Raw genomic sequence first — 26,780 nt, 5'->3', positions numbered from 1 at the left:
GATTCACTGCATCAGAACAAGCAGTTGTTTAAAACAGGCTTCAAAAATCTGACCCACAATTCGTGCACAGCCAATTCCTCTTCTTCTGTTTATCCCCCCAAAACCAACTGAGGACAGAAGTTACCTCACTTTCAGGACGCATCTGCAAAGCTGTGGATTTGCACACTGCCTAAAGCTGCCTGTGTGCGCTGGGACCTTTCACACACCAATGTCAAACTCTGCACACAACACCAAGGCAACAGCCTCGTTTTTAAGCAGATGAATCATCAGAAGCTATTTAACTGAAAGAGGTACAAAATAAGACTTCATCATACCCTCTTTATACTGACATTCCACTTACAGCTGCTGAAGAAATGGATCAGAAACAGACAGCACAAACGTATTCACTGCATACAGATGGCCAAGCCACAGGCCCAACCTGCAGGTCCCACAGATACAGGGCTCAGGTTGGTTAACGGCCAGTCATCTCAGAAAAGGAACAAAGAGGTGTCAAAATACACAGAGCACATCCAGGTAAACATTTAAAATTTATTAAACTTTTTGGTCAAAATAATTGAACAAGTATGTACAATCCCATTGTATTAGCTCTATTATGCATCTCAGGAACAAGGTCAAATCGAACCCTTTCATGACCCAGCAGTTCCATATTTCAAGATTTGCAAATAGTGTCACAACCAATATACAGTATAAGTTTTTTTCTTTTTTTTTTTTTCTTTTTTAATTTAAACTTTATTTGTAGAACCTCAAAGTTAGTTGTACTTACTAGCTTACCGTGAACAAGAGTGGCACTCTATGGACAATAATTGAGGGTAAGAACAGACACTTTTACGTTTGCATACGCAGATCTGATTTAGTAATCATAATACACCTTCATTCCAATAACAGTGGAGTGTAAACCACACTTCTTGTATTTGCTCTGGGAAGCTGAGGGGATCTCTGAGAACATCTAACCTGCAGGCACCTTTCCCAGAGCGCGATGCCCAGCCGCCTGGCGCTACCAGATGTGCTGAACAGCTTCAGGAGCAATTTCTCACCCACGTTAGCCCAGGGTGAAGAAAAGGTTGATGCATTTTAGGCCCCTTCGGAACAACAAAAAAAAGTACCTAAGGCTTTAAAAACCAAAACAAAAACAACTAGCAAGAACAGTTATAACATAGTAACACCAGCTAGCAGCCTCAGTATTTTCTGACAGCCTGACGTCAGAATGTACTAAAATGTATTAAGCTGTGTTGCTGCTTGGCATAATCAAGAAACTTTTTATTGCTGGTTTCAACTGCGATGTGAAATACAAGATATTATGCCAAACATTTAAAATAAAGTGTATCTTCATGACAAGTACTAAAAAGGTTAAAAAACATAATGCACATAAGGTATGTCTCTACCTAACATTGAGAGGCATCAGATAAACTTAAATTTTTTTTTTTTTTAAATCTTCAAAGAAGAAAATTTGTTTTCCCTTCTGTGCAAGGTGGTCGCTTTCTATTAAGGCTGCAGACTTCTTTACACTAACCTCTTCCATCTCCTACTCTGTATACAAAAGTCGTTTTACAAGAAAACCAGTGCAACTTAAACTAAATGACACTTCCAAGGAAACTCGAAATCTAGAATTCCAAATACTACACAAAAAAGTTTGTATTAGTCTGCTAGAAATCAGTGTGTCGGGACAAACGCTGTGAAAAAAACCATCCTGATGGGCAGATCTGACAATCTCAGTACATGCAATAAAAAAAATAAAAAAGACTGAATACATACCTTCAGATTTAAAAACACTTTTTTTAGCTTGTTATTTTATTAAGTGGTTTACACCAGAAGGTGTGGCAATAGATACAACTGGTGAGTAAATATCCATGGAAACCTGTCTACCAACCCAACTCAAGACCTACCTAAGTGCTCCAAGGTAAAAACACCTAAGCCTAGATACAGGCCAGAGGAGGAATGTTTACAGGCATTAAGCACAATATATGTCTTGAAAGGCCCAAATATTACAGCAGAGAAAGAGCGCAAAAGATAGAAATTACATTTTTATGACTTTTTTGTTTTCTTCTTGGGTGTTAAATTTTTGGTCTATAAACTGGAAAGGAAGGCTCAGACGTCAATAAATACATTTGTTTTGAGTATTGGCCTGATTGAGCACTGTCCATCAGTTCTGCTTCCAGAGGGTTTTCCTCAGAAAACTGCAACTGACACTCCCTAACCTCAGCAAAGGCAGAACCACACCGTGAAAGCAAAAACCAGGCCAGATCCTCTCCTTTACCTAAAGGGAAGTAAGTGCATCAATGTTCTTCACTGGTAGGACAAGGCCTTCTCTTTTACAGATAAACAACTGAGCTTAACTATGCAAGAAGACAACTCTGTCCTCAAGTCAGTCACCTTTAGTTAATTTTGTCCTGGAATATATACAAATTATTGGTGGCAGCTACAGCAATGATGTTCTCCATGGGATGCCATGCTGTATGAAGAATCTTCTTGTTGAAGTCCAGACTGTCAACATTTATTTCATCTTTCTTCCTTTTACCACCTGTACACACTTTGCGTGGCTTTAAGATGGCACGAGGTTTGCTGCTCTCCCTGGATGCTTCTAACGTGATATCCCGCCGCGTGTTGCGGTCAAACATCCTGAAGAAGTTGTTGTAAGATCCAGTCATGATAGCACTGTTGAAAAACAGAAGGAAGGGAGATGTCACCAGGCTTCCTGCAGGGGAGTTCAATCCCTGTCTTCCTCTCTCACCGCAAGGTGTCGGGTCAGATTTGCCACCAATACCTGGCACCACCCGCTTCTTGTCTCTGATGCACACCTTTGCTCAGTTCTGCTGGGCACTCAGGGCTGCTTCCACTCCCTCATTTTCTCTCCCAGGTGTTGCCCCTGGTCTGTGTCCCCTGTCACTAAATCTCAGCAGCACTCCTGGGCTTTGTTCATCTCAATGGAAGCAAAGCAGGTCTTCCTATTCCTACTACCTCCCTTCACCCTTCAGCACTAGGAGCTACAGAGGAAGCACTTACATTGTAAGCACTTACATTGTAAGCTACTTAATTTCATCAGACTGCCACAAACAAGTGCCTTCCTTTGCACTGTGCTCCTGTTAATTATTAATTACTAAAAATTATTCTGAAGCAATAACATTAACCCCTCACGTGAGTCTCTGATGCAGCTCTTCAGGAGCTCTTTGCATAAAAGATTGAATTAGTTTTTAAAAACACCTAACTTTCAATTACCAGTTTGTTTGTAGCTCTCAAGAAACATGCTTGAAATTGAAGGTAAGCAGCTCATTCTTTTCTATGTTAAACGCTAATTTCTACCACTTGAAATTGGAAAAGCTGCTACCCCATGTGTCTGCAGTCCCACATGTTGTTTAAGATCTCAATCACCTTAGCAAAACACTGTCAGCTTATTTATCAACACACACTGTCTTCATGGCATTCCAAAACCAATGAGTAGGAGCAGGACGAGATGCTATTAACAGAAAATACATCAGACTGCATAAGGGAATGCAAAGAGAAAGGTTTTTTCCTTTTTCAATGGGAGTTAACCAGAGACTGGCTGAAAATTACTTGAAAAATGCAGGAACAAGCATTAGGTCCTTTGCATTTTAGTTCAGTGAGAAACACCACTTCTTCTATACATTTTCCACTAAATACTGGAAATGCGGGATTTTTTTGGTAAGCCCTTCGACGCAGATTTTTCTTTCCCCCTGAATAACTCAAAGCCACTTGCAAGTGGACATTGACAGCAGTCAATGTTCTAACTCTATTTACTTCGGAAATTAATTCCTACGTGGTGTGCAGCGTTCCACGCACTCTCAGCAGGACTCCAATAGCACTGTAGGTTGGTTTTACTTCCTTCACTGACGCCCATACACACAGATCACCAAATTTGACTTCTCTGGTCACCGCTCCCTTAGAAATTACATGGGGGATGTTTCAGTATTAGGCCCAAGCTTGCTTCAAAGCATGGCTCCTGTTACTCCCAAACCAAAACTGGAACACCTTTTCACTGAGCAGTTTGAAAGCATTTCATAGAAGGGCACAGGTTGGAAGGGGCATAAAAGCTCATCTAGTGCCAATGTTTTGTAGCAGACAAGTCACCATTAGAGGCATTTCAGAAATACACAATCCTGCAATAAAAAGAAGAATCCCCAAGGCAAGCCAACAAAAAGCATCCAGCTTTGCCATGGTCTTACCCATGGCTTCTGAAAACATTTTAGTATGTAGCCAGAGGCAGGAAGCGTGCACAAGAAGTGCTTTAGTATTTGATGACAATGCTTCCACAATTTGCAGGCAAGATAAGCATTCCTGTTATCTGCAACAAATGTAAATCATTACCTAACAGTTCGATCTTCTTTGGCCTACAGAAAATACTGAAATATGCTTTAATTTGGAAAATAACGCATGGATGTTCATGTAAATACTTTGAAAATAAAGCCAGGCTTGAACTGACCAGTTTTGACTGTACTGGCAAACAAAAATTTATTCCTGCAACTGGAGGATGAAAGATTGAAATCTTCTGGGGAAATACAAACACCAACACAGCCACCAACAAAAGCAATCGGAAAAAAAAACACCAACCCCACTGCAGAATACACACCGTCCCCCCCTCCCCACCAAGGGCTGATCTGAATGTCACTAACTGATCCTTAAAGCTGAGCACCACTTACTGGTCTGGGGACAAAACTACATTTCTAAGCTGAGAGAAAAGCAATCCAAATCAGAGCAACTCACCCATCAGAACCGTTCCAGCAGCACTCAAATTTGTCAAAGATGCAGTCGTTTTCATACAGGGAACAAAGCTTGCTTCGAAGGTACTCATGAACCTTTTTGAAATATTTAGGTTGACGTTAGAGATTTAAAGAAGTAAAAACAAAAGATGATATTTAAGAAAACTTGAACATCATACTTGATATGTCTCTACAGGCCTGTTTTCCATATTGAGATCCCACACTTTAACAGAAAGGTAGTCTCTTGTCATCATGTAGCGCCCGCTGTGGCTGAATTTTACATCAGATATTGATGATATTATTTCTGAAAAAAATGATCTGCTGCTAGGATCTTCAGGTTCTTCAAAAACTGCAGACAGAAGACAATTATAAATGAAACCAACACCAAGTTCTACAGCTTCCAGCATTTCCCAGAACTTCGACAACAACAAGCCAAGAAACTAGCTTCTTTTATCAAATGTTACTGATAAATTACTTTTTCAATAGACTCTTTGAAATAACGTTACAGTGTCTGGCACCTGGCAGCCTGATGACCACCTCCAGCACTCTCAACTGGAGCACAGCATCAGCAGCCCAGACTCACAGGGCTTTGGGATGAGCCAGGAAAAAAAGTTAAAAGCAAAACAACCAAAAAAACCTCACAAAACCAACCAAAACTCAGTCTGTGCCTGCAGTAAAAAGACTGCAACTGATCTACAAGTTCTGCTGAAGAACAGACCTGCATGCATGACCCAAGTATTTTGAGATTGTTATACAACAAGCTTTTATCTAAATCTGAGTTGTACAATGCAAACTACTGAGAGGAAATAATGGTATCTGTACTTGAAATGCTGCAGGTTTCAGGAAGCAAGGAAAGAAAGGTGCCTTAAACTTCCAGTCCATATTGAAGTCTATGTTTCAGGACACAAGCTATCCAGCACTATTTTTTCCATTTTTGAATAGATCCTTTTAACAGGATGTAATTCAGCTAAAAAAAAAAAAGTGCTAGCATGTTTTAGTGCAACACTAAGGCAAACAGATGAGTTGGCGTAGCATTCTACGTGTCACACTGCAGAAGTATTTCCTTTCCCCAGTAAATCCTTATCTTCACTGCAGAAAGCTTATCTGCAAGGATCAGTAGGTAGGATACCGCCCATGAAAAATAATGCTAATGAACTCCCACTGCTACGGTACTGAAGAAGAAACAAGGGGCTGGGAGCTAAGCACCAACACTGCTCATTCTGACTCCAACAGAAAAGCCTTCCTCACCTACCAGGCTTACATGTCTCAGCAAACTAAAAACCATTCACCTTTCATCCTTGGAAACTCACCTTCAAACTCAGTGAGTATTTTTAATATCCTCTACCCTGCGCGCTGCAAATGGTCACAGAGTAAACTGATCATCTTCAGCAGCCCAGTTACCAATGCACAAAGGTGAATAAACTGCCCTGAACTGGCATTCAATAAGCAGATACCTTTGAGAAGCACCAAGACTGAGTCTGGACAGAAGACAGGTCTCACTGGTGCCAAAAGCACTCGTTCCCATCAGTTTATGATGCATAAATGGGTAAACGGGAGCAGAGTCAGATGGTCAATTGCCTCACGCTACACTTCAGCTTGCTGATGGCCTAGAACAAGACAATTAAAATGTTCCATTCTACAAAACTACCACTCCTTACCTTGCGTGGTCTTTACTGACAAGCCGAACTCGGTTAGATTACGTGTAAGGGACCACCTATATGTTCTGTCTAAGCAAGAAACCCCTGAGGGAAGAGCATGGCTGCTTACATTTGGAATGCCTGTCGCACAGGGCTGAGGAGCGCATGTCGCAGAGCCGAATGGTGCCCTTGCTGCTGCTGTACACAAACACGTGGCAGTGGTGGGGGTGGAACTCCGCAGCCGTGATCACTTCAGTCAGCTCCTCCATGTTGGCAGGCTTAATATCTACAATATCTGGGAAGGTTTTGGTAAAGGCAGGCAACGTCTCACACCTGAATCATTTCTAGTAAGTAACCATCTTAACGGATGTTAAAGACACAGCAGAGAAAACTGGGGCAAATATATTAGCCTCTACTGTTAGCAATCTACACAAAGCAGCTTTTTATTTACGTAACGATTTTTAAAAGGAAAAGAAAAAGGAGTCAGAGACTGTCCCAACAATGAAACTAGCCTCCAAAGTCCAACATCAGCACCTCACAGACTAAATCAAGCTCACAGTTGGAAGTTTCAGCTTCCTCTCAAACCTCCTTTTCAACACATCTTATTGAACACTGTACTTTATTTACTTAAAGCCTTAGAAAACTTGTATCTCTTTTTTAAATACATATTATTTCTGTAACATGAGTTTTGTTGCAGATTTGCCAATACAGAACATACTATTACAGTTTTGGTCAGGCCTGCTAAAAGATCCAGAAATTATTTCTACAGTTAGCAATACCATTTGGTATGGACAAATAGCTGTTTTCAAGAGAAACGTTATTTTAGACAGTCAAGAGAACCTTAAGCTTTGGAAAGAAGTAGCTACTTCTCAAGTCTTTTTGCACATATTTAAAGTATAGACTAACCTCAACAACTAAAGGGTGCTCCAAAATTCAAACCATCTATGGCATTCCTGCTGGCAGTTTTCCAATGAAAGAATGCTTGCACTTGAAGATGACTGAGCCCATTCCGAAAGCTGCTTTCACTACATTAAACCTCTACATTTTTAAATCCTGTACTTTAATCCCAGGATTCAAACACTACTATAATTAGTAAAATTAAGATAATTCCCTTCAGCACACAACTTACATGTGCCAAGTGTTCACAGAAGATTTTAAAAAAGGATACTAAAACTTCTATCTGTGATTTCTAAATGCCATAGGTTAATTCTTAGGTCATCTGCTGAAAGGTATGTCTCATGATCACTATTTACTGAAATAGAGTTTATATGATAAGTATGTGCATTTGCAAATATCCTTCTGGGACTTGCTTCTACCATTAGGTCCATGGGTTTCAGTATTGGCACCTGAAACATAAGAGAACAATCAACTTGGGCATAACATTGATTTCTGATTCAAAATACGTTGCACCCACCTTGCACCCACCTATTTCTGTTTTAATTTACTGACACCCTCCCCAAGCTCTCCAGCAGGAATACAAATTCCTACAATAAATTCCTACACCCCCCATACCATGAAGTTAACAAACTGGGGTCGCAGCCCCGTGAGCTATGAGATGTGCAATAGAACTCTGCCTGCTGACAAACACCAACAGCAGAACTTAGATTTCCTGTTCTGTAAAAGTCAATTAAGTTCTGAATACCTTTCGATCTGTGGAACAAGAATTGTACTAAAACAGGCCATGAATGCAGAGCTGCCCCTCTGACTTCTGCAGAAGTTACCTGTCACAAACAGGAGTCTGTACTTCACCCATCAGGGCAGCGGGGTACGAAGGCCATCAGTGAAACAAGTGCTTAAAAATGACCACTGTATCTTAAGGACTGCTTGGGCGCTGGGTAACAGAAGTTTACAAAGGAAACGCCCAAGGTGTTCACTGAGCAGTCAGTGCCATTTCAGGAGCAGAAACGCTCTGTTGTCACAACTAGTTGGTACAAAACATGTGCTTATCACAGGTAAGTGGATCGAGCTTCTCTCTGGCTCCTTCGGCAGCCTGCTCTGCACTGATCAGCATGCAAACAGGTTAAGATTGCCTGAGGCCGCCCTGTGCTGTTTGCTGGAACGTTACCTTACATCACCCAACCAAGGAAGAAGTTAGGGCACTGGTTCAGATAATCTCTCTTCCTTCAACAAGAAAGACATTAAACCAAAAGCGCTGCAATTGTTTTCACTCTATCTGTATCTCACAGTCTGCTGAGATCACAAATGGTCGTTATCAAAATTAATTTGTTGCTGCTTACCAGGCAATCATTCTAAGTGACCAAGGGTGTCCTGGCCCTTCAGTTGTGAAATCAAGAATGCATTACTGTGAATCAGCAGGACTTGGGTTAGAAGTGACACTGCATCTACACACAAGATGCAGCTCCTAAGTGCTGCCTCTCCTACTGGTACCTCATTAGAAACAAACAGAGGTTCTTCTGTAACGAGGTATGGAAAAATCCCCCTAAGAGGCCACGGTATGCACGCTCCAGATCTCTAGGCTGGTCATTCAAACACGGAGGTGTAACTCTCTGGGAGGTTTTCCTCCTTCAGACCACCTTTTCTCCCACTGTTCATTCCATCACGTTTTCTTTTGAGATGCCAGATGTCTGACAAGGTTTGCTGCCTTCCTCTCCCAAAAAGGCAACAGAACTAGAAAGACAACTTTTACAAGAGAGGTTCTTGCTTTTTGTTGCTGTCCCTCATTCAGCCTGATGATTCCTAAATGTATTGTGCATTTAAAACAGACACAAATGTACTCACTGAGTGATGTAGCCAACAGAACTGTCCCAGCTGTGCTCTGGACTTTCTGTGCTCCTAGACAGGTTGTCTACTTCTACATAAACGCAAGGCTGGAGAAGCCCAAATTTCAACTCTACTTACTTCCAGTCAAGGCATTTTACAATTGGTTTCCTTGGCTTTAGACATCTTAGTTGGAACACTCCATCAGACAGTGGCTCCCACAGGCTAAGTGAAAGATACTTCCCAAAAGCAGTGGGTAATTCCTCCCAGCATGACAACGAGTTACACTGGTGAATACCTGCACCTTCACTTCAACAGTCAGTTTAAGAAAAGCAAGAAAAGAAAAACAAAAAGAAAAAAAACAAGGCACAACTACAACAGCATAGATCCTAAAGGTGTCAAGAGAGGCACTAGAGAGCCTTGGTTCAATTCTTATTTAAAGCAACAACAACAGAGATCGAAAATCCCCTGCCCCCATCTGACTGCCTTTCTTGAGCTCCTGCTTTACATGGCCTTACATCTGGAGCACCAGCCTGCCGTTACATCACCACCAAACTGGAAAAACCGAGGCTACAGAAGCATTCATTAGGCTTTCCAGATGCCCCAAACTGACCTCTAACTAAAACACCTCCTGTAGACTACCCAGCACTCTGTTTAAATACATCAGTCCTGTTCTTGAAAATAAAAAAACATTATGAATATGAGCACAATATAAGAATTAAGTTATCAATACAAAGGCACTCTTCCTAAATTCACAATGGCACACGCTTTAAGCCAAACAGAAGACCCTTACCTGCCAGTTTCATGGGGAACTGCCAATAAATCTCTTTTTCTACAACTGAATTACACTGAGTTGGACAAATGCTATCTCTAAGAACATATTTTGAGAATTTTTGATTTCAAGTCTATTTGAAGTATGTAAGATTCCAAAACAGCAAGAAAAACAAAATAAGAACCAACCTACTGCAAGGAAACATCGTAGTTATGGACCAAATTATTTCTTTCTTCACATTTCAGTAAACAACCTTGGTAATATAAAGGCAAAGAAGTACATGCAAAAAGATATTTAAAGTCAAAGAGCAGAAACATACCCGTAGTGCTGTGATTTTGAAAGGATCCCTAAGTCTTCCATCTTCATCTTTTAAATTATAACCTTCGGCTCTTTTATCCCTTTCACTTATTTTCCATAATTTAATAGTTTTATCTAAAAATCAACAAAAATTCACATCCTTGAGAACGAATCAAATTCCAAAATTAAATCCCTAAGACTGGGGGTGAGCAGAGTGTGTTACTCATCTCTACATTTCTACTGCTTGCAACAGAAAGGATCCCCCTGGAGTCCTTCAAACCACATACCAAAACACAGTGCTCTCAGCACAGACCTGAAGAACTCTGCCTTTGGCTACATTAGTTAGCAGAATTAGTGCATTAAAAAAAAAAAAAAAAAAAAAAAGGTATGCACTTATGGGGTGTGAATGGGAAATACTTCAAAGTATCAGTAAAAAGAAGGGAAACGATCAGCAGGTTTCATTTGAACTCTAATGTAACATTCAGTTTAAAAAAACCCACGAGTTTCTGCCCGACCAATAAAGCAGACAGCTTACCACCCACCCAAGGCCCCTCTGCAAGGGACGTGCTGATCACACCTCAGCAGTGAGCCCTCTACTGCTATCTAAGTGATTTTAAACAGACAAATGCTAAGGAAAGAAAGCAATCATTTAAGATGACACAGTTGAAAGGCTGCTTTGAGTCTAGCAAGTCTTAGATCAAAGCAGATTAACTTAATTTCCCAGTCCAGCAGACAGCAGTTATTCCTGCTTTGAAGTTTTGTATAGCAGCACGTATGTAAGAGCATTTAAGAACAAGGAGATCCAACACCTTAGGAACAAGTGCATGTGTCAACAAAAGCAAGGTGTGGTTTCTTCATGCCCAGCTCTGCACTAGATTTACAACTTCCTCCACGATGCATCAAAATGGAACAGTCCTGATGTTCGTGGCACTGATCATCTCAGTAATACATGTAAGCACTGATCAAATAATGGAAGAAAAATACGGTGAATGAAATTGTACAAATATACTCCTGCAGTGACTGCTGTCATTTGAGCCATGAGCTCCTCAAAAGCACACATGGTGTTTTGGAACCAGAGAGGCAAGAAGAGTATTGAAACCACAGCGTTTCAATTTCAATTACTATTATTCAAAATGGATCTGGCATCATCAAAAATTGAATTTCAAAATTAGGATGATCAAGTTAAGACAAATTCGGACTTTTGCTACGGTTCTGCATACTGGCAGCCCCATTATAAAGAATCCATACTAAAAAGCAGAGCAGCAGGGTGTGCAAACTGATGGCATGGGCAGCATACCCCAGAACACAGCTGTGCACTGACGTCTGTTCTGTTGCTGCTAGGTTACCTCTCAGTTTGTAAGTCACTAATTGACAGGGTATTATAAGCAAAACAGTGCTGCACACAATTGGAGAAGACAAGAGAGCCACCCCAAAGCACTCCAGAAAAACCCCACAAGTGGATCATTGGTGAGACAATATTCAAGTGACACACAGTAAGTACTTTCTGCAAAAATAAAGTGTTCTTACCATTTGTAGACAGCAGGAAATGAGCAGCATTCTGTTGTGGTAACCACCTAATTTTATTAATTTTTTCCTCGATTTCTAGACTTTTCAAGTAGTCAAACTCAGGTTCATGACTCTGGAAGGTACTGTAAACATTATATTCTCCCCTAGAATGAGGACGGCTTTTATTCTGTAAGGAAACATAACATTTCTTGAAGCTGATGTTACCCAGTTCATTAGGAGTTGTACATACACAGTAAGGACTAGAAATTGTCAATTAGAAAGTAACCTTGTTACAATGGGTCTTGCTGAATGTGGTATCTTTACTGTAAAAGATCTTAGCAATAATTATGTGCAGACTTCCTTTTTAAAAATATACCTTTCATGTACATATTTGTTGACTCATTTGAGAGCACCTGGAAGAGGCATGCTGCCTGCACTGCTGCTCCCAGGCGCCTTCATTCAACACAATGGAGCAGAAATCAGTTACATCCTACGCCACAAAATCCATGCGTTTATTTTCTGCACCTCGCCAAACTCATTCCCCCAATTAACATAATATGGACACAGCACAGGGTTTTCAGACTGGCAAAGAAATGTTGGAGGACACAGTAGATGGTGTAATTACATATGATTTTATAAAAACACGACCACACAAAGTTACTGTGTCATACAAGCGTTAGATCTAGCTCCTCCCTGGCTCATTTTGAAAAGTGCTGTATCCAGGAGTGCTATCAAGGCTTATCGTTAAGCTTTGACAACACTTTTCATTATAAAAATCCACAGGCTGAAGTGACAGTATTTTCATCTCAGGCTTCCCATGCTGCACATCACAATACAGCACAGACATGTAAGTACACAAAAATCTCTTCCCCTCACAGAGCCAGGGGACAACTCTGCACCGCTGTCATTTGTAGATGCAGTACCAAGGATCAGAGATCAAAGTCACAAGCATCTGTGGATATGTCCTATCAGATTTGAGAAAACTGTTGTGGGGCTCTTTAAATAAGTTAGCATCAGATAGAGATTCCTGTTTGGGTTTCACTTGAAGAGCTGCAGAGCCCCAAATTTCTGACAATACAAACTCCCCAAAACACAAAGAACTCACTCGATTCCAAAGGCAGCTAAGAAATCAGTTGCCCAGGAAAAGTCTGCAAAGGCAACCTTTTTGTTCTGATGCTTCCTTCCATTTCCATGCTTGACCGTGCAACTTTCAGAAGGTTCTCGGTTGTTTTTTCCTCCCCCTCCCTCAATATCTAACAGTGAGTAGTAAGTAGTGAATTCTGAGACTCAATTTTTCTCCCTGTCATTTAACTTCTATGCATTTTAGATAGGAACCTCTCTACCTTTAATTATCTCCATTACTTACGCAACCACCCATGTTGTGGTCAGGCTGTCCTGTGTGGTACAAGGCACTGGTCTCACTGTGTTCCAACCAAGTGCGTGAGTGACATCAGTTTCTTGGAACTGATGTAATGTGCTGTGAGTTCAGGGCACAATGCCCAACATTTCAGCCTGCATCCCCAACATGAAGCCTATGTGAAATCTTACAACTACCCTCAGTAGTTATTACATAGTCAAAAAAATTACATGGTTTAAAAAAACAGTTGTGAACTTTCATTAATTTTGCAGCATTATATACTTATTTAGTTTAGATTTGCCTTCCTCCTCTCCAGGAACCGTGCAGTTTTCTACTGGCAAGAGAATGAATGGAGTGTCACGTCCATCTCCTCCCTGCAGCCCACGTTCTCCCACATATTGCTGTGTGAGAAGTGTGACTGGTGTAATGCTAAGAGGAAGCGATGGGACAGCTGGGTTCGGACTTACAGAACACCTGAGCACGAAACCAAAAACAGTTCCCCTCCAAACAAGTGTCAAAAAGATAGAGATCCTGAGCAGGTGGCCACTCCTGACCTTGGTCTCTGTGCCTTACTTAAGTCTACCCAGCAGACTAAATGATAAATGAGCAATGAGCCATCTAGGTGTAGCAGTGTAACATTTCAGCAGCTTTTTCAGCAATAGTATTTTCATTTCACCACCTCTCAAAACCCTACAGTAAAACTGATGAACTATCCTTGATACAATGTTTTATGAACAGCAGCACAGTGAGGATGAAACATGAAATACTGGACTGTTCATTAATTAAGCATTATTCAAATCATCCAATGAAAAGTGGAATTCTGCTTTAAAAAAAAGCACCTTGAGATCAGTACACTTTGCTGACCTCCCAGATTCAGCATGAGGTAATGACAGACAGATGGCTAACACTGGGTTTCCTGAGCAACCCATCCAGTCACATAACCCTTGCAGCATGAGCAGATGAAGTGAGACTGTGCAACACAAGAGCAGTGTAGTAACAGCACTTTTGTTTTTCATGTCACTGACCTCTTGTTCCCTTTGAAATATAACCACTCTGCCACCTTTGTCTCCTGTCGCAAGAAGATCACCAGAGTAATTAAATTCAACTGTTGAAATAATATCAGCTGCAAACAGAACAGAAATAAAATAGCACTGTAATGTGTAAAGCAAATCAAGATGTTTCAAGACTTGAAAACAAAATTACAATTTGCATTAATGCAACAGCCCAAATAATTGATTTACATCATCAGTATCCAGAAATTGTTTCAAACCCCATCAAAATTTTAAATATTCATTTACTATTTAAAGCATTCTCTCATTTCTCCATGTTTTGAGCTTGAGAGCCTTCAATCACAAGAGAAGCAGCTTTTAAGAACCCAAACTGCATTGTACCCATCTCCAGTAAGCGCTGGCACACATAAGGGAGCTGTGCCTGCACAGAGCTTCCCAAGGTGAGACCTGCGCCCAAAGTGGTCCATATGCAGAGCCAGTTCAGAGCAGCACTGCAGCTTACACTGGTCAAAGCCATGCTGGTACAGGCCTGCCCTTCCCGAGCTCACTGCTGATGCCTTTGTTCAGGAACCTGAATTGGCCAAAAGAAAAAAATAACAACAAAAAAGAGCCTGCCAATTAAGGCTATTGAACCAACATCAGCATTTATACAACAAACAAGAGGCAAGGATGACAGCAGCTGAAGGAACAGACAGCAAAAGAAAGGACTGCAGGACCTCCAGGTTAGAGTGCCTTAAGCTCCCTTAGAACCAAACCTGGGAAAGCAAGCAGTATTTACCACTTCAGGCCACAACCTCTGAAGGAGGCAGTAAAAAAATAACTGCCATTAAAGGATCTCTAATGGACCTACAGATGTCTGTCACAGGTTTTGGGCATACAGGAACAGCAACAAAAGCTACTTACCGTAAGGACAGTACTTGAACACCGGAGCCATGCTGGTGCTCACCAGTCATGTAAGAATTCTGTTGCATTATGCAGGTAGAAAAAACTGTAAGGTCTGAAATACCTGCCGTCAATCAGTTCAGAACTGCACTCGGAGACTGATGGAAACCACATCCCTGCAGTGATTCTGGTGTGCCAACTTTTAAGTTCCTTAGAATAATGCCCACACTTATGAGGAAGGTGACTAGGAAATCCGATCATTTTTCTCTGCTTATCATCCATATTTCTGCTTTAATTAACAGATCCTAGAGACAGGTTGTTTTTCTAGTGCACAGAGATCTTTGTTTACTTGCTTTGAAAACAACAAGAAATAATCTTTCTACAGATTTATTCCAGCCTTCCAAAAAAAATAAATAAATAAATAAATAAATCACACTACTACCTTGCTCCAGATACGCCTACTTCCCATACTCACCTTTAAAACATAACAGAAAGATTTGATTTTGGTTAAAACCTGTGTGGCTAGTGCCATGTCCTGAGTCCCAAAACAAGAGAACAAACCCCACACAGCCCATACTTAACCCTCCAGTTTCCCTCAATTCATCTTGTTAACCTTGTTAAAACTGATTATAAAGCCATTTCTAAGCAGTCTCCCTGTAACAACTTCTCCACTCACAGGGGATCCTCACCTGCCATGTGCTGCCTGGTGCCGAGCTGGTGGTCACTAACAAGCCTACAGAGCAGCCAGAGCTCTTTGCTAACCTGGCCCTGCACTGATGGCCATTTGCCTTCCTAACAGACTGCACTGAAAACAAAAAGCCTTCAACAATCTTTCCCCTGAATTTAGAGCAATAAATAATTTCAGAAAACAGCTAAAGGCTTTATTAGCACTACATGACCTCTTGCCTCAGAAATTGCCTTACAGTTACAAGCTCCTAGTAGCACATATTGACAAACACTCAAGATATGCACACACACCAGTGAATATATGTGCAATACACACATATGCACAACCTAGACCTTAGGTAGTAGTACAGTGTGTTTAATTCAAAAGTGACCTATTGCTGTCACCATAAAGATGCACTCTGTCCTACCACACCCACACACTGGGCACAGCAGTAACAATTTACATGCACTTCTCAGCACTAAAACAAGGACTAACACACCTGGAATTTAAACAATCACACAATCTGTCAATTCACACACACACAGTCTCTCTCTGTTCCTCTCCTTGAAAGGAGGAGGGCCCTGCCCTCCCTGCACTGCACACCTCCCAGCCAACCCCGGTCACAGTTTCAGCTCCAGTTAGTCACATAATGCAGACATTACCTTGTCTCACTTTAATTCTTTAATTTACTTTGGCACCACTCCAACAAGGCCATGCTGTCAGGCCGATGCACCACTTTCCTTTTCCAAAGCTTGCCACCTCTCCAGAGGTACCGTGTTGCACAGCAGGCACACAGGCTGCTCACAGCTGGGCCGTGCTCAGCCCTCTGGTCACTTGGAACTTCTCTCTTTTTGAGAGGAAAACAACCTTAAGCAAGGCCCTTCCATAACGACGTGCATCATGGATGCACACGGCAATTAGGAATGTATTTTGAAGTCAACCTATTCTTCTTGCATGAAAACTGGGGGAAATGATAGGCACAAGGATGCTGATTCAATGTCAAAAACCAACCAACCAAACAAAAAAACCAAACAACTCAAAATTCACAGCCAAACAAACCCCAAACCAACCGAAACCCACAAACACAAAACTCCCCTTTGCATACGTTGCTAATATTACCATTGGCCACTAATGCTGATCCATGCTGATTACTGCCACAATTACATGTTTACTTTGCACCCAAAGGATGTTTGATTGTCTGAATGTAGAAATTACAAGCTATTACAGGCTGGCTGGCTGTGAGGCTTTTAGTTACAAATACCAAATATCACAACACAGCAAAGAGCTCTGTGCTAAGATGGCAAAGGCAACATGTGCTGAACCAGCTGCAAGCGTAGTCCTAAACTCTACACCAAGACTGACAGCAGTGCTGGAACAAAACGACCTGAGTAGCAATTTCATGGCATTTCCAGCACTCTAAAGTAATCCTGAAGTAACATTTTACCATCACAACACCTGAAAGCTGCTCGAGCACAGACTGCTTTTACCCTTTCAGACATTTATCCTACAGAAACAAATCCCAGAATGACCTGGGTTGCAAAGGCCCACAGTGCTCACCCAGCTCCAACCCCCTGCTGTGTGCAGGTCACCAACCAGCAGCCCAGGCTGCCCAGAGCCACATCCAGCCTGGCCTTGAATGCCTGCAGGGATGGGGCATCCACAGCCTCCTTGGGAACTATCCCAACCACTCCTTAATGCATCCAATTACTTTGAAGTTGTGCAAAACACTTTTCTTAATGGTTTCAGAAAAGAAATAAACTGTCAATAACTTCTCCCATGTACACTATCAAAGGGCACTCTAAACTGTTTGCTCAAAACAAACTGTGCACTATTTTTTACTATAACATGCATAACAAGTCAACAAAATCAGTCTGACAGCAATTATTTGCTTGATGCGTTACCTATCCCAATGTAACCTTGACTTCCTTTACATTAAGCATTGTGGAAACATGATGAAACAAACTGGAATTGGGTAAAGGACAAGGAGAAGAGGGTAAACCAGACAGCTCAGACAACGACAGTGCCGCTGCAGAATGTCACTCTTTCCTAACTGGAAAATTAGTCTGAAACTTTAAATCCTCACTGAAACAGTATGGAACAAACCCACTGCAAACATGCTTGAGAGACACACGGGGAGGAGCAAACCTGTACTCCTGTGAGCCACGAAGAAAAGCAAGATGCGCAGCTTTACTGGGCCATCTGTCCAGCGATGCTTCCTCAGAGCCATGAAAAACTAACGTTTGCTTTCACTTCTGGGAAGAAGTTCTAACTTAGCTATGGTCTGCAGAGCAGGAAACTCCCAGTTGTTCCCAAAGCCAGGACGCTAAAAGGAGCGTGGGGTGAGATCTGCTGGCAACTGCACTCTGATTCTGTCAGATCCTCACATTTAAAGCACTGAGCACTTCCATGGGTGCTGCACGACCTCCAAACATGCTAGAAGGCTAAAAATACCCCTGTCTATAATAACACAGTGGGAACCATTCTCAGTGGATCAGGTGACTGTATCACAGGCCTTAACAGAAGTTCCAAACTTCAGTATAAATACTCCACGCCTTTCACTTCACTGCTTATCATTAACCTCTATCACAACCCCCTGCAGTTCTATAAAATTAGGCCTCCAAATCTTGGGCTGCTACTGGGAGTGAAGGTGGATGGGATGTCAAAGGGCAGCTTTTGTTACACTTCTGAGAGGAGAGCAAGCTTGGGCTCACAAACTAATTTAATCCTACAAAGGAATCACACTACATATTTCTGACACTGATACCAACGCCTGGGCTGTTAAGACATCTAAACTGGATGTCTAAAATTAGCCACCATGAACTTCTCTAAGCTGGCTGCATAGTGCTGCTCCTGTTAAAAACAGAAAACTTGTACTGCTCCTAAAACTGAAAACCAAGACAGATAGGTTATAGCCTGTGGTATATGGATGGTTGTACAGCAGGAGACCTTGCTTGGCACTGACACTAGTGAGGCACAAGCAGCATCAACTTCTCCCATTCTTAAAAGCTATTCAAAGACTCTTGGCAAAATCCTGCTCTTCGCACTTAATGGACAATCACAGAATCATAGTATGGTTTATGCTGGAGAGGAGCTTAAAGTCACCCAGTTCCAACCCCCGGCCATAGCAGGGCTGCCACCCACTGCACCGGGCTGCCCAGAGCCACATCCAGCCTGGCTGTGTTTGCCTCCAGGATGGGGCACCCACAACTTCTCTGGGCAACCTGTTCCAGTGCCTCACCACCCCCGGTGGAAAAAAACAAACATTTCTTCCTAACATCCAACCCAGATCTCCCCTCTTTTAGTTTAAAGCCACCCCCCGTGTCCTGCCACTATCAGATCACATAAAAAGTCACTCTCCCTCCTGTTTATACGCTCCCTTCAAGGCCACAATGAGGTCTCACCAGAGCCTTCTCTTCTCCAAGCTAAACAATCCCAGTTCCCTCAACCTTTCTTCATAGGAGAGATGCTCCAGCCCTCTGATCATCTTCGTGGTCCTTCTCTGGTCCTGCTCCAACAGCTCCACATCCCTTCTGTACCTAAGGCTTGGAAAAGTACTCCAGATGGGGCCTCAGAAGGAAGTGAAACAGTTCTATTTTCAATCATTACCTGAAAAGGAGGCTGATTCAATTTCTAAGGGATCTTAATCATTATTTTTTGGGAAAATTTAAGTAACACAGCTTCAAATTCAACTAAGAGAGTGACAGAAATGGCAGCAGATCTGCATCCTGTCCTCCTCCTCCTGAAAAATATTATGCTACAAATCTTCATCCATGATCTGTTCTGAGATCCAAAGAATCAACTGTTGTAAGGGACTGCGACACTGAAAAGGCTCAGGCTCTGAGAGGAAGTGACTGGATCTGGACCAAAGCCAGACAGCTGGCATGAACCATAAAGGAGATTGTAAGAGGAAACGAAACACAGGCAGAACATTTCTGTGCTTGAAATCAAGACCAAGGTGACACACCTCCTGCTGCCCCTGGGCCCCTTATTCCAGAGCCTTCAGTGCAACAGCTGAAGGGAGTTGCTGGAGACTTCATGTGGTCTCTCACAGTTGATGGGAATGAAACAGGGAGCACAGAAGGGGATAAGTACAGGCTACGTGCTCCTAAACAACTTGGAATGAGAAGGTGGGATGTCCCAGTGATGTGCTGAACTGTAAGATAAGCAGAATGAGCAGGAATTTCTTTGCAACAGGCAGCGACAATACAACTGCTGAAAGATACAGCCAGCCAGGGCTAGGCAGAGAGCAGCTAAATGAAGAATCAAGCAGATGAGCAAAGGAAACAAAATGCATGGAGGTGCACTAGAGGGAACAATAATTAAATGGAAAAAAAAAAAAAAAAGAGTAAATGTAGAGACTAGTGCTCCTTAAACTGTTAGAAAAAAGTTAAAAAACAACATTCTATCAGAACTTAACAAGTTACAGATGCACAGTGCCTTACAAGTGCAAGGTTTACCAGTTCTTCACCTTCAGATGGTTACAGGTATCCCAAAGGAAAAGCACAGATCTGACAGCAGGGCTCTAACCAGCCTGTCCTCCATCTGCTGAGGCAGCCAAGTGCCAGCAGAGCTTTGGCCGCTGCAGGTTTCTGGTCACTGACTTCTACCCTCAGCATCACCTCTTTTTTCCTGTACCTTTAACTGATTTGCTTCTGGCTGCACAGAAATCCTTCATGCTATGGAAAAGTCAGTGAAAAAGATTAATATCACTGTGCAGTTGGGATGGCCAGGCCTGGTACAGCTGTTATGGTAATGTCTAAGTTCTCATAACATATTTCCCAGTGTTGTTCCTTAGTTTACGATTTGATAGAAATCAGATTTCTCTCTCTGAATTACATGGGCAGGAAAGCCAAACCTTGCAGCTATCTACATTCATTTGAAATATACGGAGTTACTAAAAATAACCTAGGTTTCAGAATATGCTATTTTCAGACTCTGTGTTCAGATTTCCACTTCTGTGATTGATTTGAGAGCACACAAAAGTGAGACGTGTTGGGGTCAGGAAACACCACAAGGGTGGCATCGTTTTGCTCACGCCAAGTTTCTTCCAGCTTACTTTGTGCCGTCCTCCTGTACCCACCAGGTTTAACCACTTTTTCTTTTGTAATTAACAACTTGCAAAATGGCTTGAATTGTCCTTAAATAGCAAGCAGAATTTCACTTAGTTCAAAGTCAGTCTCCTTTTTGAACTAATTTACATCATTGAACAGATGACCAAGAGCACGAGCAGGGCACCCAGGCTGCTGCAGTGGCTCGGGCAGCAAGCAGTCTGTAGCTTTTCTCAATGAACCTGGCTGTGAATGGACACTACAGCTCCTGTGAGCAGCATCAGAAATGGGTTAAGCTGCGAGTGGCCGCCAAACTGCAGCAAAGCTGAAGTTCAGTAAGATGGAAACGAACTTTACCTTTGTGCTTGCCAAGGCCTACTGTGCCTTTTCTTACAAAGGAATGAAAGCTCACACAGACACACGTATACGCCTCCAGCACGAGTCAAATTCTGGTAACACAGTGAAGATAACAGAGTCAAATTCACTGTTAAACATGTTAGTTGGCAGGATAGATTCTCTTCTCCATACACACACAAAACATCACTTGATGAGATCACTTTAATGAAGACTGAAGATTGAATGGAACTTATTTTTTCCATTATTTATATTTCTTAAATAAAGTTACTGACTTGTAAATCTAGGCATCCTCACCATAAGCAGTCATACTGCAAAGCCTGTGAGAGAGAAGTGAATGATTCAGATAACTAGGAACCTCCAGAAGTTCTCTGACGTGCCATTTCTCACACATCTCTCTGCATTCATTACTCACTCACACAATAAGATAGTGCAACTGACTTTCCAGTGGCTTAATGCCTTGTTTTTATGGTTGGCTGATACAGCTGGAATTCAAAAGAGTGCTTATTATTAAATACTACTGTCTGGTAATAACATTTTTAGGGAATAGTGTATTGTGGAATAAAGAGAGAAGATAAATTCTTGGTCGCTGGGCTGTATGAAAGAACACGAGACAGAAATGTTCTACCTGAAACACTCCGACTGCTTTCTCCAGAGCAAACTGCTCTATTATAAGCACCACCAAAGCACTTTCCAAAGCTGATTTCATGTAACTGCATACAGAGCACCCTACACAACGCAACAAGGAGGGAAGAACAAAACCTTTGGTCTCTGCAGAGCGCTCACTGCAGTGCTTCTGGGAGCAGACACACAGCAAAGCAGTGAGGATCAAGGCAAGAGCACTACTGCGTGCCACTGCTAACCAGGCAGAAGTGCTTCATGCTCATGGGAAGCTGCCTCTGCACCTCGTGGCAAAACATCTTTTCGAGGAAAATAAAACCTAACAACACACAAACAGCTGAAAAAGAGCCAACTTCCTGCCCCATTCCAGCAGTAAGTGACCTCCTCGGGCAGAACCAATTATTTAGGATTAAAGGAAACAATACAGATGGCTTAATGACAACTCCCTATTGGATTTTCCAAGTCTTACAGAAAAAGGGCCTTAGAGATAATAACCAAATTTGTCATTTATTCTGTGCAATTTTATCCAGATGTCAATCAGATGTAGCTCTTTTGGAATATATAAAAAATAAAGTGCAAAATCGTGTTGGAATTAGCTTTAAAAACATCAACAACAGGCCAGTTAAACTCCTGGACATTTTAAAACCATCTGTGAAGACAACTGAAGACCAAGACTGTTCTGAAAACTCTCACATCGGAACTCAAGAGCTGTGCCTGAGCTCTGCAATGAGGCTCAGGAGAAGCACAGCATCTGCTGAACGCAGGGTAACGAGCAACGTCAGCTACTACCTGGGTCATCTCAAACCAGCGTTTTTCTTTGATCTTTAAATGCAGATATGAAAGTTTTCAGTGAGCAGAAAATCCTGGTGTATGTTATTCTGCTGTATTGGAAGTCAATGGTGATTCTTAGGTCAAATGACAACTTTTGTTTTTTAGAAGAACTGAAGTTCTGCTCACGTGAAATACCCCATAAAGGTTCACTCCCGAGTTAGTAACAGAGCTCTCGTCCATTACAAAAAGGCACTGCATTCAGTGTTTATCTGCACAGCTCAGTGCCATGCTCAGCTCCTTCTAATGACATTTCCAGTAGAACAGAATAGATGAAGACTTCAGCTAATGAGACTCCAACAGGAAAGCACGAGTACTGCTCTCTGTGGAGCCGTCGTACCTCAATGCTGCTTACATCCAGGAACAGGAATATACACACATCTTACTGGCCCCAACTAAAACGGCATTTACAGGAGGGGAGAGTTCATCACAATCCAAAAAACCATGCAGACCGATCTGGGGGGATGAAGAGGGGCAGAAGCTAAAAGCAAAACTCCAAGAAATCCCGGTGTCAATAACAGGAAACCCCAGATCTCCACAGCACACAGGTTCACATTCCGTCACAGACACTTCAAGTGCTTCCAACTGTCACCAGCACAGGTCAATTAGGAAGACTTATAGTGACACTAAAAATACGTGTGTGTGTGTACACTTATATATATTATATATATATATATACACTCTGTTAATTACATCCAGAAGCAGCCATTAGTTACATGCAGCACATCTGTCCCAATGAAATCTGGGAATATCTGAACATCGTTCAAATAACTGTTTCATGTTTTGCTTAACAAAACAAAGTAAAAAAAACCTCAACGACCTGACCCCTCCAAACCCACCCACAATATTCTGAGCATGCAGAACAAATTAAACCCCGACATCTCAAAATCAGTTAGGCCTTGACCAGCATAAAGTAAATAACTGAAGCCTACATTAAGAAAGCTGATTTCTACCACAAAAGGTAACCCAAGAACACAAAGTCCCACAGGCAGTCAAGTATGGCTTTACGTGCTGTTACACCAACAACCAGACTACACAGTTTTAGACTCTTATTTTTCTTCCCCAGAAATACAGACCGTGGGGCACCAACCCCGCAGTTCAGTATCTGCTTTTGATCCAACCCTCCTCCTGGACTCAAATCAAACTTTCCTACCTCAGAAAACTACATATTTCCAAAACCAGTACGTTTTCCTGACCTCTCTGTACGACCAATCTGACCATTTTAAACACTGCTCTTCTGCTGCATTTACACAGAGCACTGCACAGATTTCAAAGATCACTCACGGAAGAAACAGGTTCCATACACAGAAGGCATAGGAGAAAGTGATTTTCTACACTGATGACTTAGAAAAAAAATAATCTTGTGAATGGAGATGGCTCAGCACAGCCAAGTGCCATACCCAGTCCTTTCATTAAGGCAGTACATTTGAGACAACTCTTGAGTATAAAATGTATTCTAGAATTGCATTTCAAAAGGAAGCGAAATTCTGGTTGCTTGACTATCAGGCATCTGAATTTCTACTACTAAATGAGCTGTTTGCAAGAACAGCTCGCAAAGAAGCCTGCATTTACTGCATCAGACAGCTGCTTCATGCTGTTGTGTTCAGATCTCCTTCACAGAGATAACTTTTCACAAAACAGGGCAGAAGAATTACTAAAGAAGTTCAGTTTTCCCCATCACAAATCCTTCCATGGAACTCACAGTGGTTATGTGCAGTACTTGCAGTGAGGCTATCCCAGGTCAGCCAGAGCACACCCAAAGCATTCAGATGTGAGTTTGGTAAAAGAGGCTAGAAAAAAAATGAGTCATTAATAGGTATTCCTATAGCTGTGACCAACTATTTAGCAATTGAATTTGATTCTCAAATTCAATTGTCTTCAGTCAAATTCAGGCAATTATTAGCAAATAAACTACACGCTGCACTTAATTCCAGTTCCAGGACAAAATCTAACAGGAAACTAAACAAAACCAGAGCACAAAACAAAATATGGACTTTAAGTCACAAAACCTTTAAGTAGTTCTCATATTCCAGTTGGAAAACAAAACTAACACCAATTCTGATAAAAACAGGTAAAGAATGATTACTTATATTAATTGTCCTATGAAGAAGATCAAAGCTCCTTCTAAATGATAGTGTCACACAACCTGCAGTCCTTGGTCCAGGAAAAGCTACATTAATAAGGTAAGTTTGGGAAAATTCAGAACAGAAGCACTGAGCATCAGCATCCCTCCTTGCTCTCTTCATTTCCAGTCACCCAAAACAGAGCTCTATCATGACACGAAGAGCTCAGCCTTGGTGAGATGTCTCATCGCTAACATTCAGTTCCTCTTTGAAGAATCCTGTTATGCATTTAAATAATTAACTGGGTTTAAGGCATCCTGGTATTTCAAAACCCAGAGCTCTCCAGCTCTGCACAAACTCACGTTGCTCAGTTGCAGGCTGGGAAGCAAGGTGCTCAGAGCTGCTTCACTCGACAGGAAGAAGTGATTTAATTGCACAGATTGATGCTATGAAAATAAAGAACCATTCGGGAAGTTTGTAAAAGCCACTCAAGTACATTTTGAAAAGAACTCGGGGAACTTTAGAATGATACTACATGGTGAAAGTAGGCTTAGTACAACAAAAACAACTGTCTGAGCTGACCGTGAGCTCCTCGAGCAGCTTAAGCCTATCCCTCCCAGAGCTGCTATTTGAATGGAATGCCCAAACAAGTGGCATGATAACGAAAACATTGTCTGCTTTATTGCCCTGTAGCAGACAGTAAGAGAAAACATTTACTGCACTCAGAAGACTCCAAAGCCAAAGAAGACAATGCTTTGGGACTGCAAGCCTTTCCACTTAATACAGACATTTCAGTGCAAGCAGTAACAACCATAATAACAGCCCAGAATGATGTTCCATGCACGTTACACACCCTTTTTAGAAAAGGGAGTGTCTCCAACCACAGCAGTTCGAACACAGAAAATTTAGGGGGGAAAAAAAAACAACAACCAACACTTTCCCAGTGAACCTCAGCAACACCTCACATCATTTCCACACAACGCTCCTTGAGCACAGAAGGCTTTTTATTTCTTCCTCGTCACCAGCCACGCTTTGCACAGGTCTGGGAGCCGCGAGGCTGGGTCCTCTCCTCTCCTCTCTTCCTCTCCTTTCCACCTGTGCTGGGGCTGCCTGGCGGGCACAGACACGGCCGCAGGCGGCAGGGAGCAGCAGCTCCGGTCGGCGATCCCGCTGTGAGCCGCACGGCCCCGCCGCTCCTCCCGGCCCCACCTGCGGTTCCGCCCGCCCCGGCTCTCTCGTTCCCCCGACGCACAGCGGACGCCGCCCCGCCCGCCCCGCCATGCCGCGCCGTTCCGCAGCACGGAGCGCTCCGCCGGCGGACGGCCGCCCCGTCGCTTCCTCACCTTCCGCCACGTCCTCGTCCACGGCTCCCTTTACCTGCGAGAAGCACCACTGGAAGTCGTTGCCGTTACCGCCGCCTCCTGCCACCCCTGCGGAGGGAACGGAGCGCGCCGTGAGGAGGAGGCGGCGGCGGCGGCCCGCCCGGCACCGGGCCTCACCCCGCGCCGCCCCCCTCGGCGCCGGAGCGCTTCTCCCCCGCCCCTGGGGCCCGGACCGGCCCGGCTCGCGGCACGGAGCCCACCCGGGATCTGCCTCACCTGCCATGTCGCGCGGTGGCGGCGGGGGAGGCGCCGTCCGGGAGCGGGCGGGAACGAACCGCCACAGCGAGCTGCCGCCGCGGGAGGGCTCGGGGTTTCAAAATGGCGCCCATTGCCGGTCGGCCTCAGCCGGTGACGTCAGCAGCCGGCTGGCCTCGGGGAGGAGCGGCGGGAGGAGGAGAGGAGGGCGGGGAGGAGGAGGAGGAGGAGGATATCCATATCCATATCCTTCAGTATCTTTAATGCTGACCCGAATGAGGGCACTGAGTGCACCCTCACTAAGTTTGCGGGTGACACCAAGTTGGCTGGAAGTGTGGATCTGCCTGGGGGCAGTGAGGCTCTACAGAGCGATCTGGACAGGCTGAATGGCTGGGCTGAAGCCAATGGGATGAGGTTCAACAAGGCCAAATGCCGGGTCCTGCATTTTGGATGCAACAACCCCAGGCAACACTACAGGACTGGGGCAGAGTGCCTGGAAGACTGTGTAGAGGAAATGGACCTGGGGGTACTGAGTGATGCTCGGCTGAACATGAGCCAGCACTGTGCCCGGGTGGCCGAGAAGGCCAATGGCATCCTGGCTTCTATCAGGAACAGTGCTGCCAGCAGGAGCAGGGAAATAATTGTCCCCCTGTACTCAGCTCTAGTAAGGCTGCACCTTCAGTACTGTGTCTAGCTTTCGGCCCCTCACTGCAAGAAAGACATTGAGGCCC

At 43.1% G+C, this 26,780-nt stretch overlaps 1 protein-coding gene and 1 long non-coding RNA gene across 2 annotated transcripts; one reads left to right on the top strand and one right to left on the bottom strand.

Moving 5' to 3' along the window:
* Window positions 1–508: 508 nt before the first annotated feature.
* PPP2R2D (protein phosphatase 2 regulatory subunit Bdelta) lies at window positions 509–26,229 on the bottom strand. Its single transcript, XM_085230093.1, has 10 exons — window positions 26,071–26,229; window positions 25,816–25,902; window positions 14,025–14,122; window positions 11,664–11,829; window positions 10,159–10,271; window positions 7,518–7,695; window positions 6,480–6,644; window positions 4,892–5,061; window positions 4,717–4,808; window positions 509–2,652 (listed from the first exon to the last, which is right to left on the bottom strand). Exons 1-10 carry the CDS (start codon window positions 26,075–26,077, stop codon window positions 2,373–2,375), a joined length of 1,356 nt encoding a protein of 451 aa, XP_085086219.1. The 5' UTR covers window positions 26,078–26,229; the 3' UTR covers window positions 509–2,372.
* Window positions 11,482–15,322, top strand: LOC146543908 (uncharacterized). The gene is made up of 2 exons (XR_014884894.1): window positions 11,482–11,629; window positions 13,316–15,322. It is a non-coding gene; the product is annotated as an uncharacterized LOC146543908 (long non-coding RNA).
* Window positions 26,230–26,780: the final 551 nt, after the last annotated feature.

The sequence above is a fragment of the Meleagris gallopavo genome, chromosome 8 (genome assembly GCF_905368555.1).
Source record: "Meleagris gallopavo chromosome 8, MGAL_WU_HG_1.1, whole genome shotgun sequence".
Lineage (NCBI taxonomy): Eukaryota > Metazoa > Chordata > Aves > Galliformes > Phasianidae > Meleagris > Meleagris gallopavo.
The sequence above is the reverse complement of the archived record's forward strand: the minus strand, read 5'-3'. Positions and strand labels throughout refer to the sequence as shown.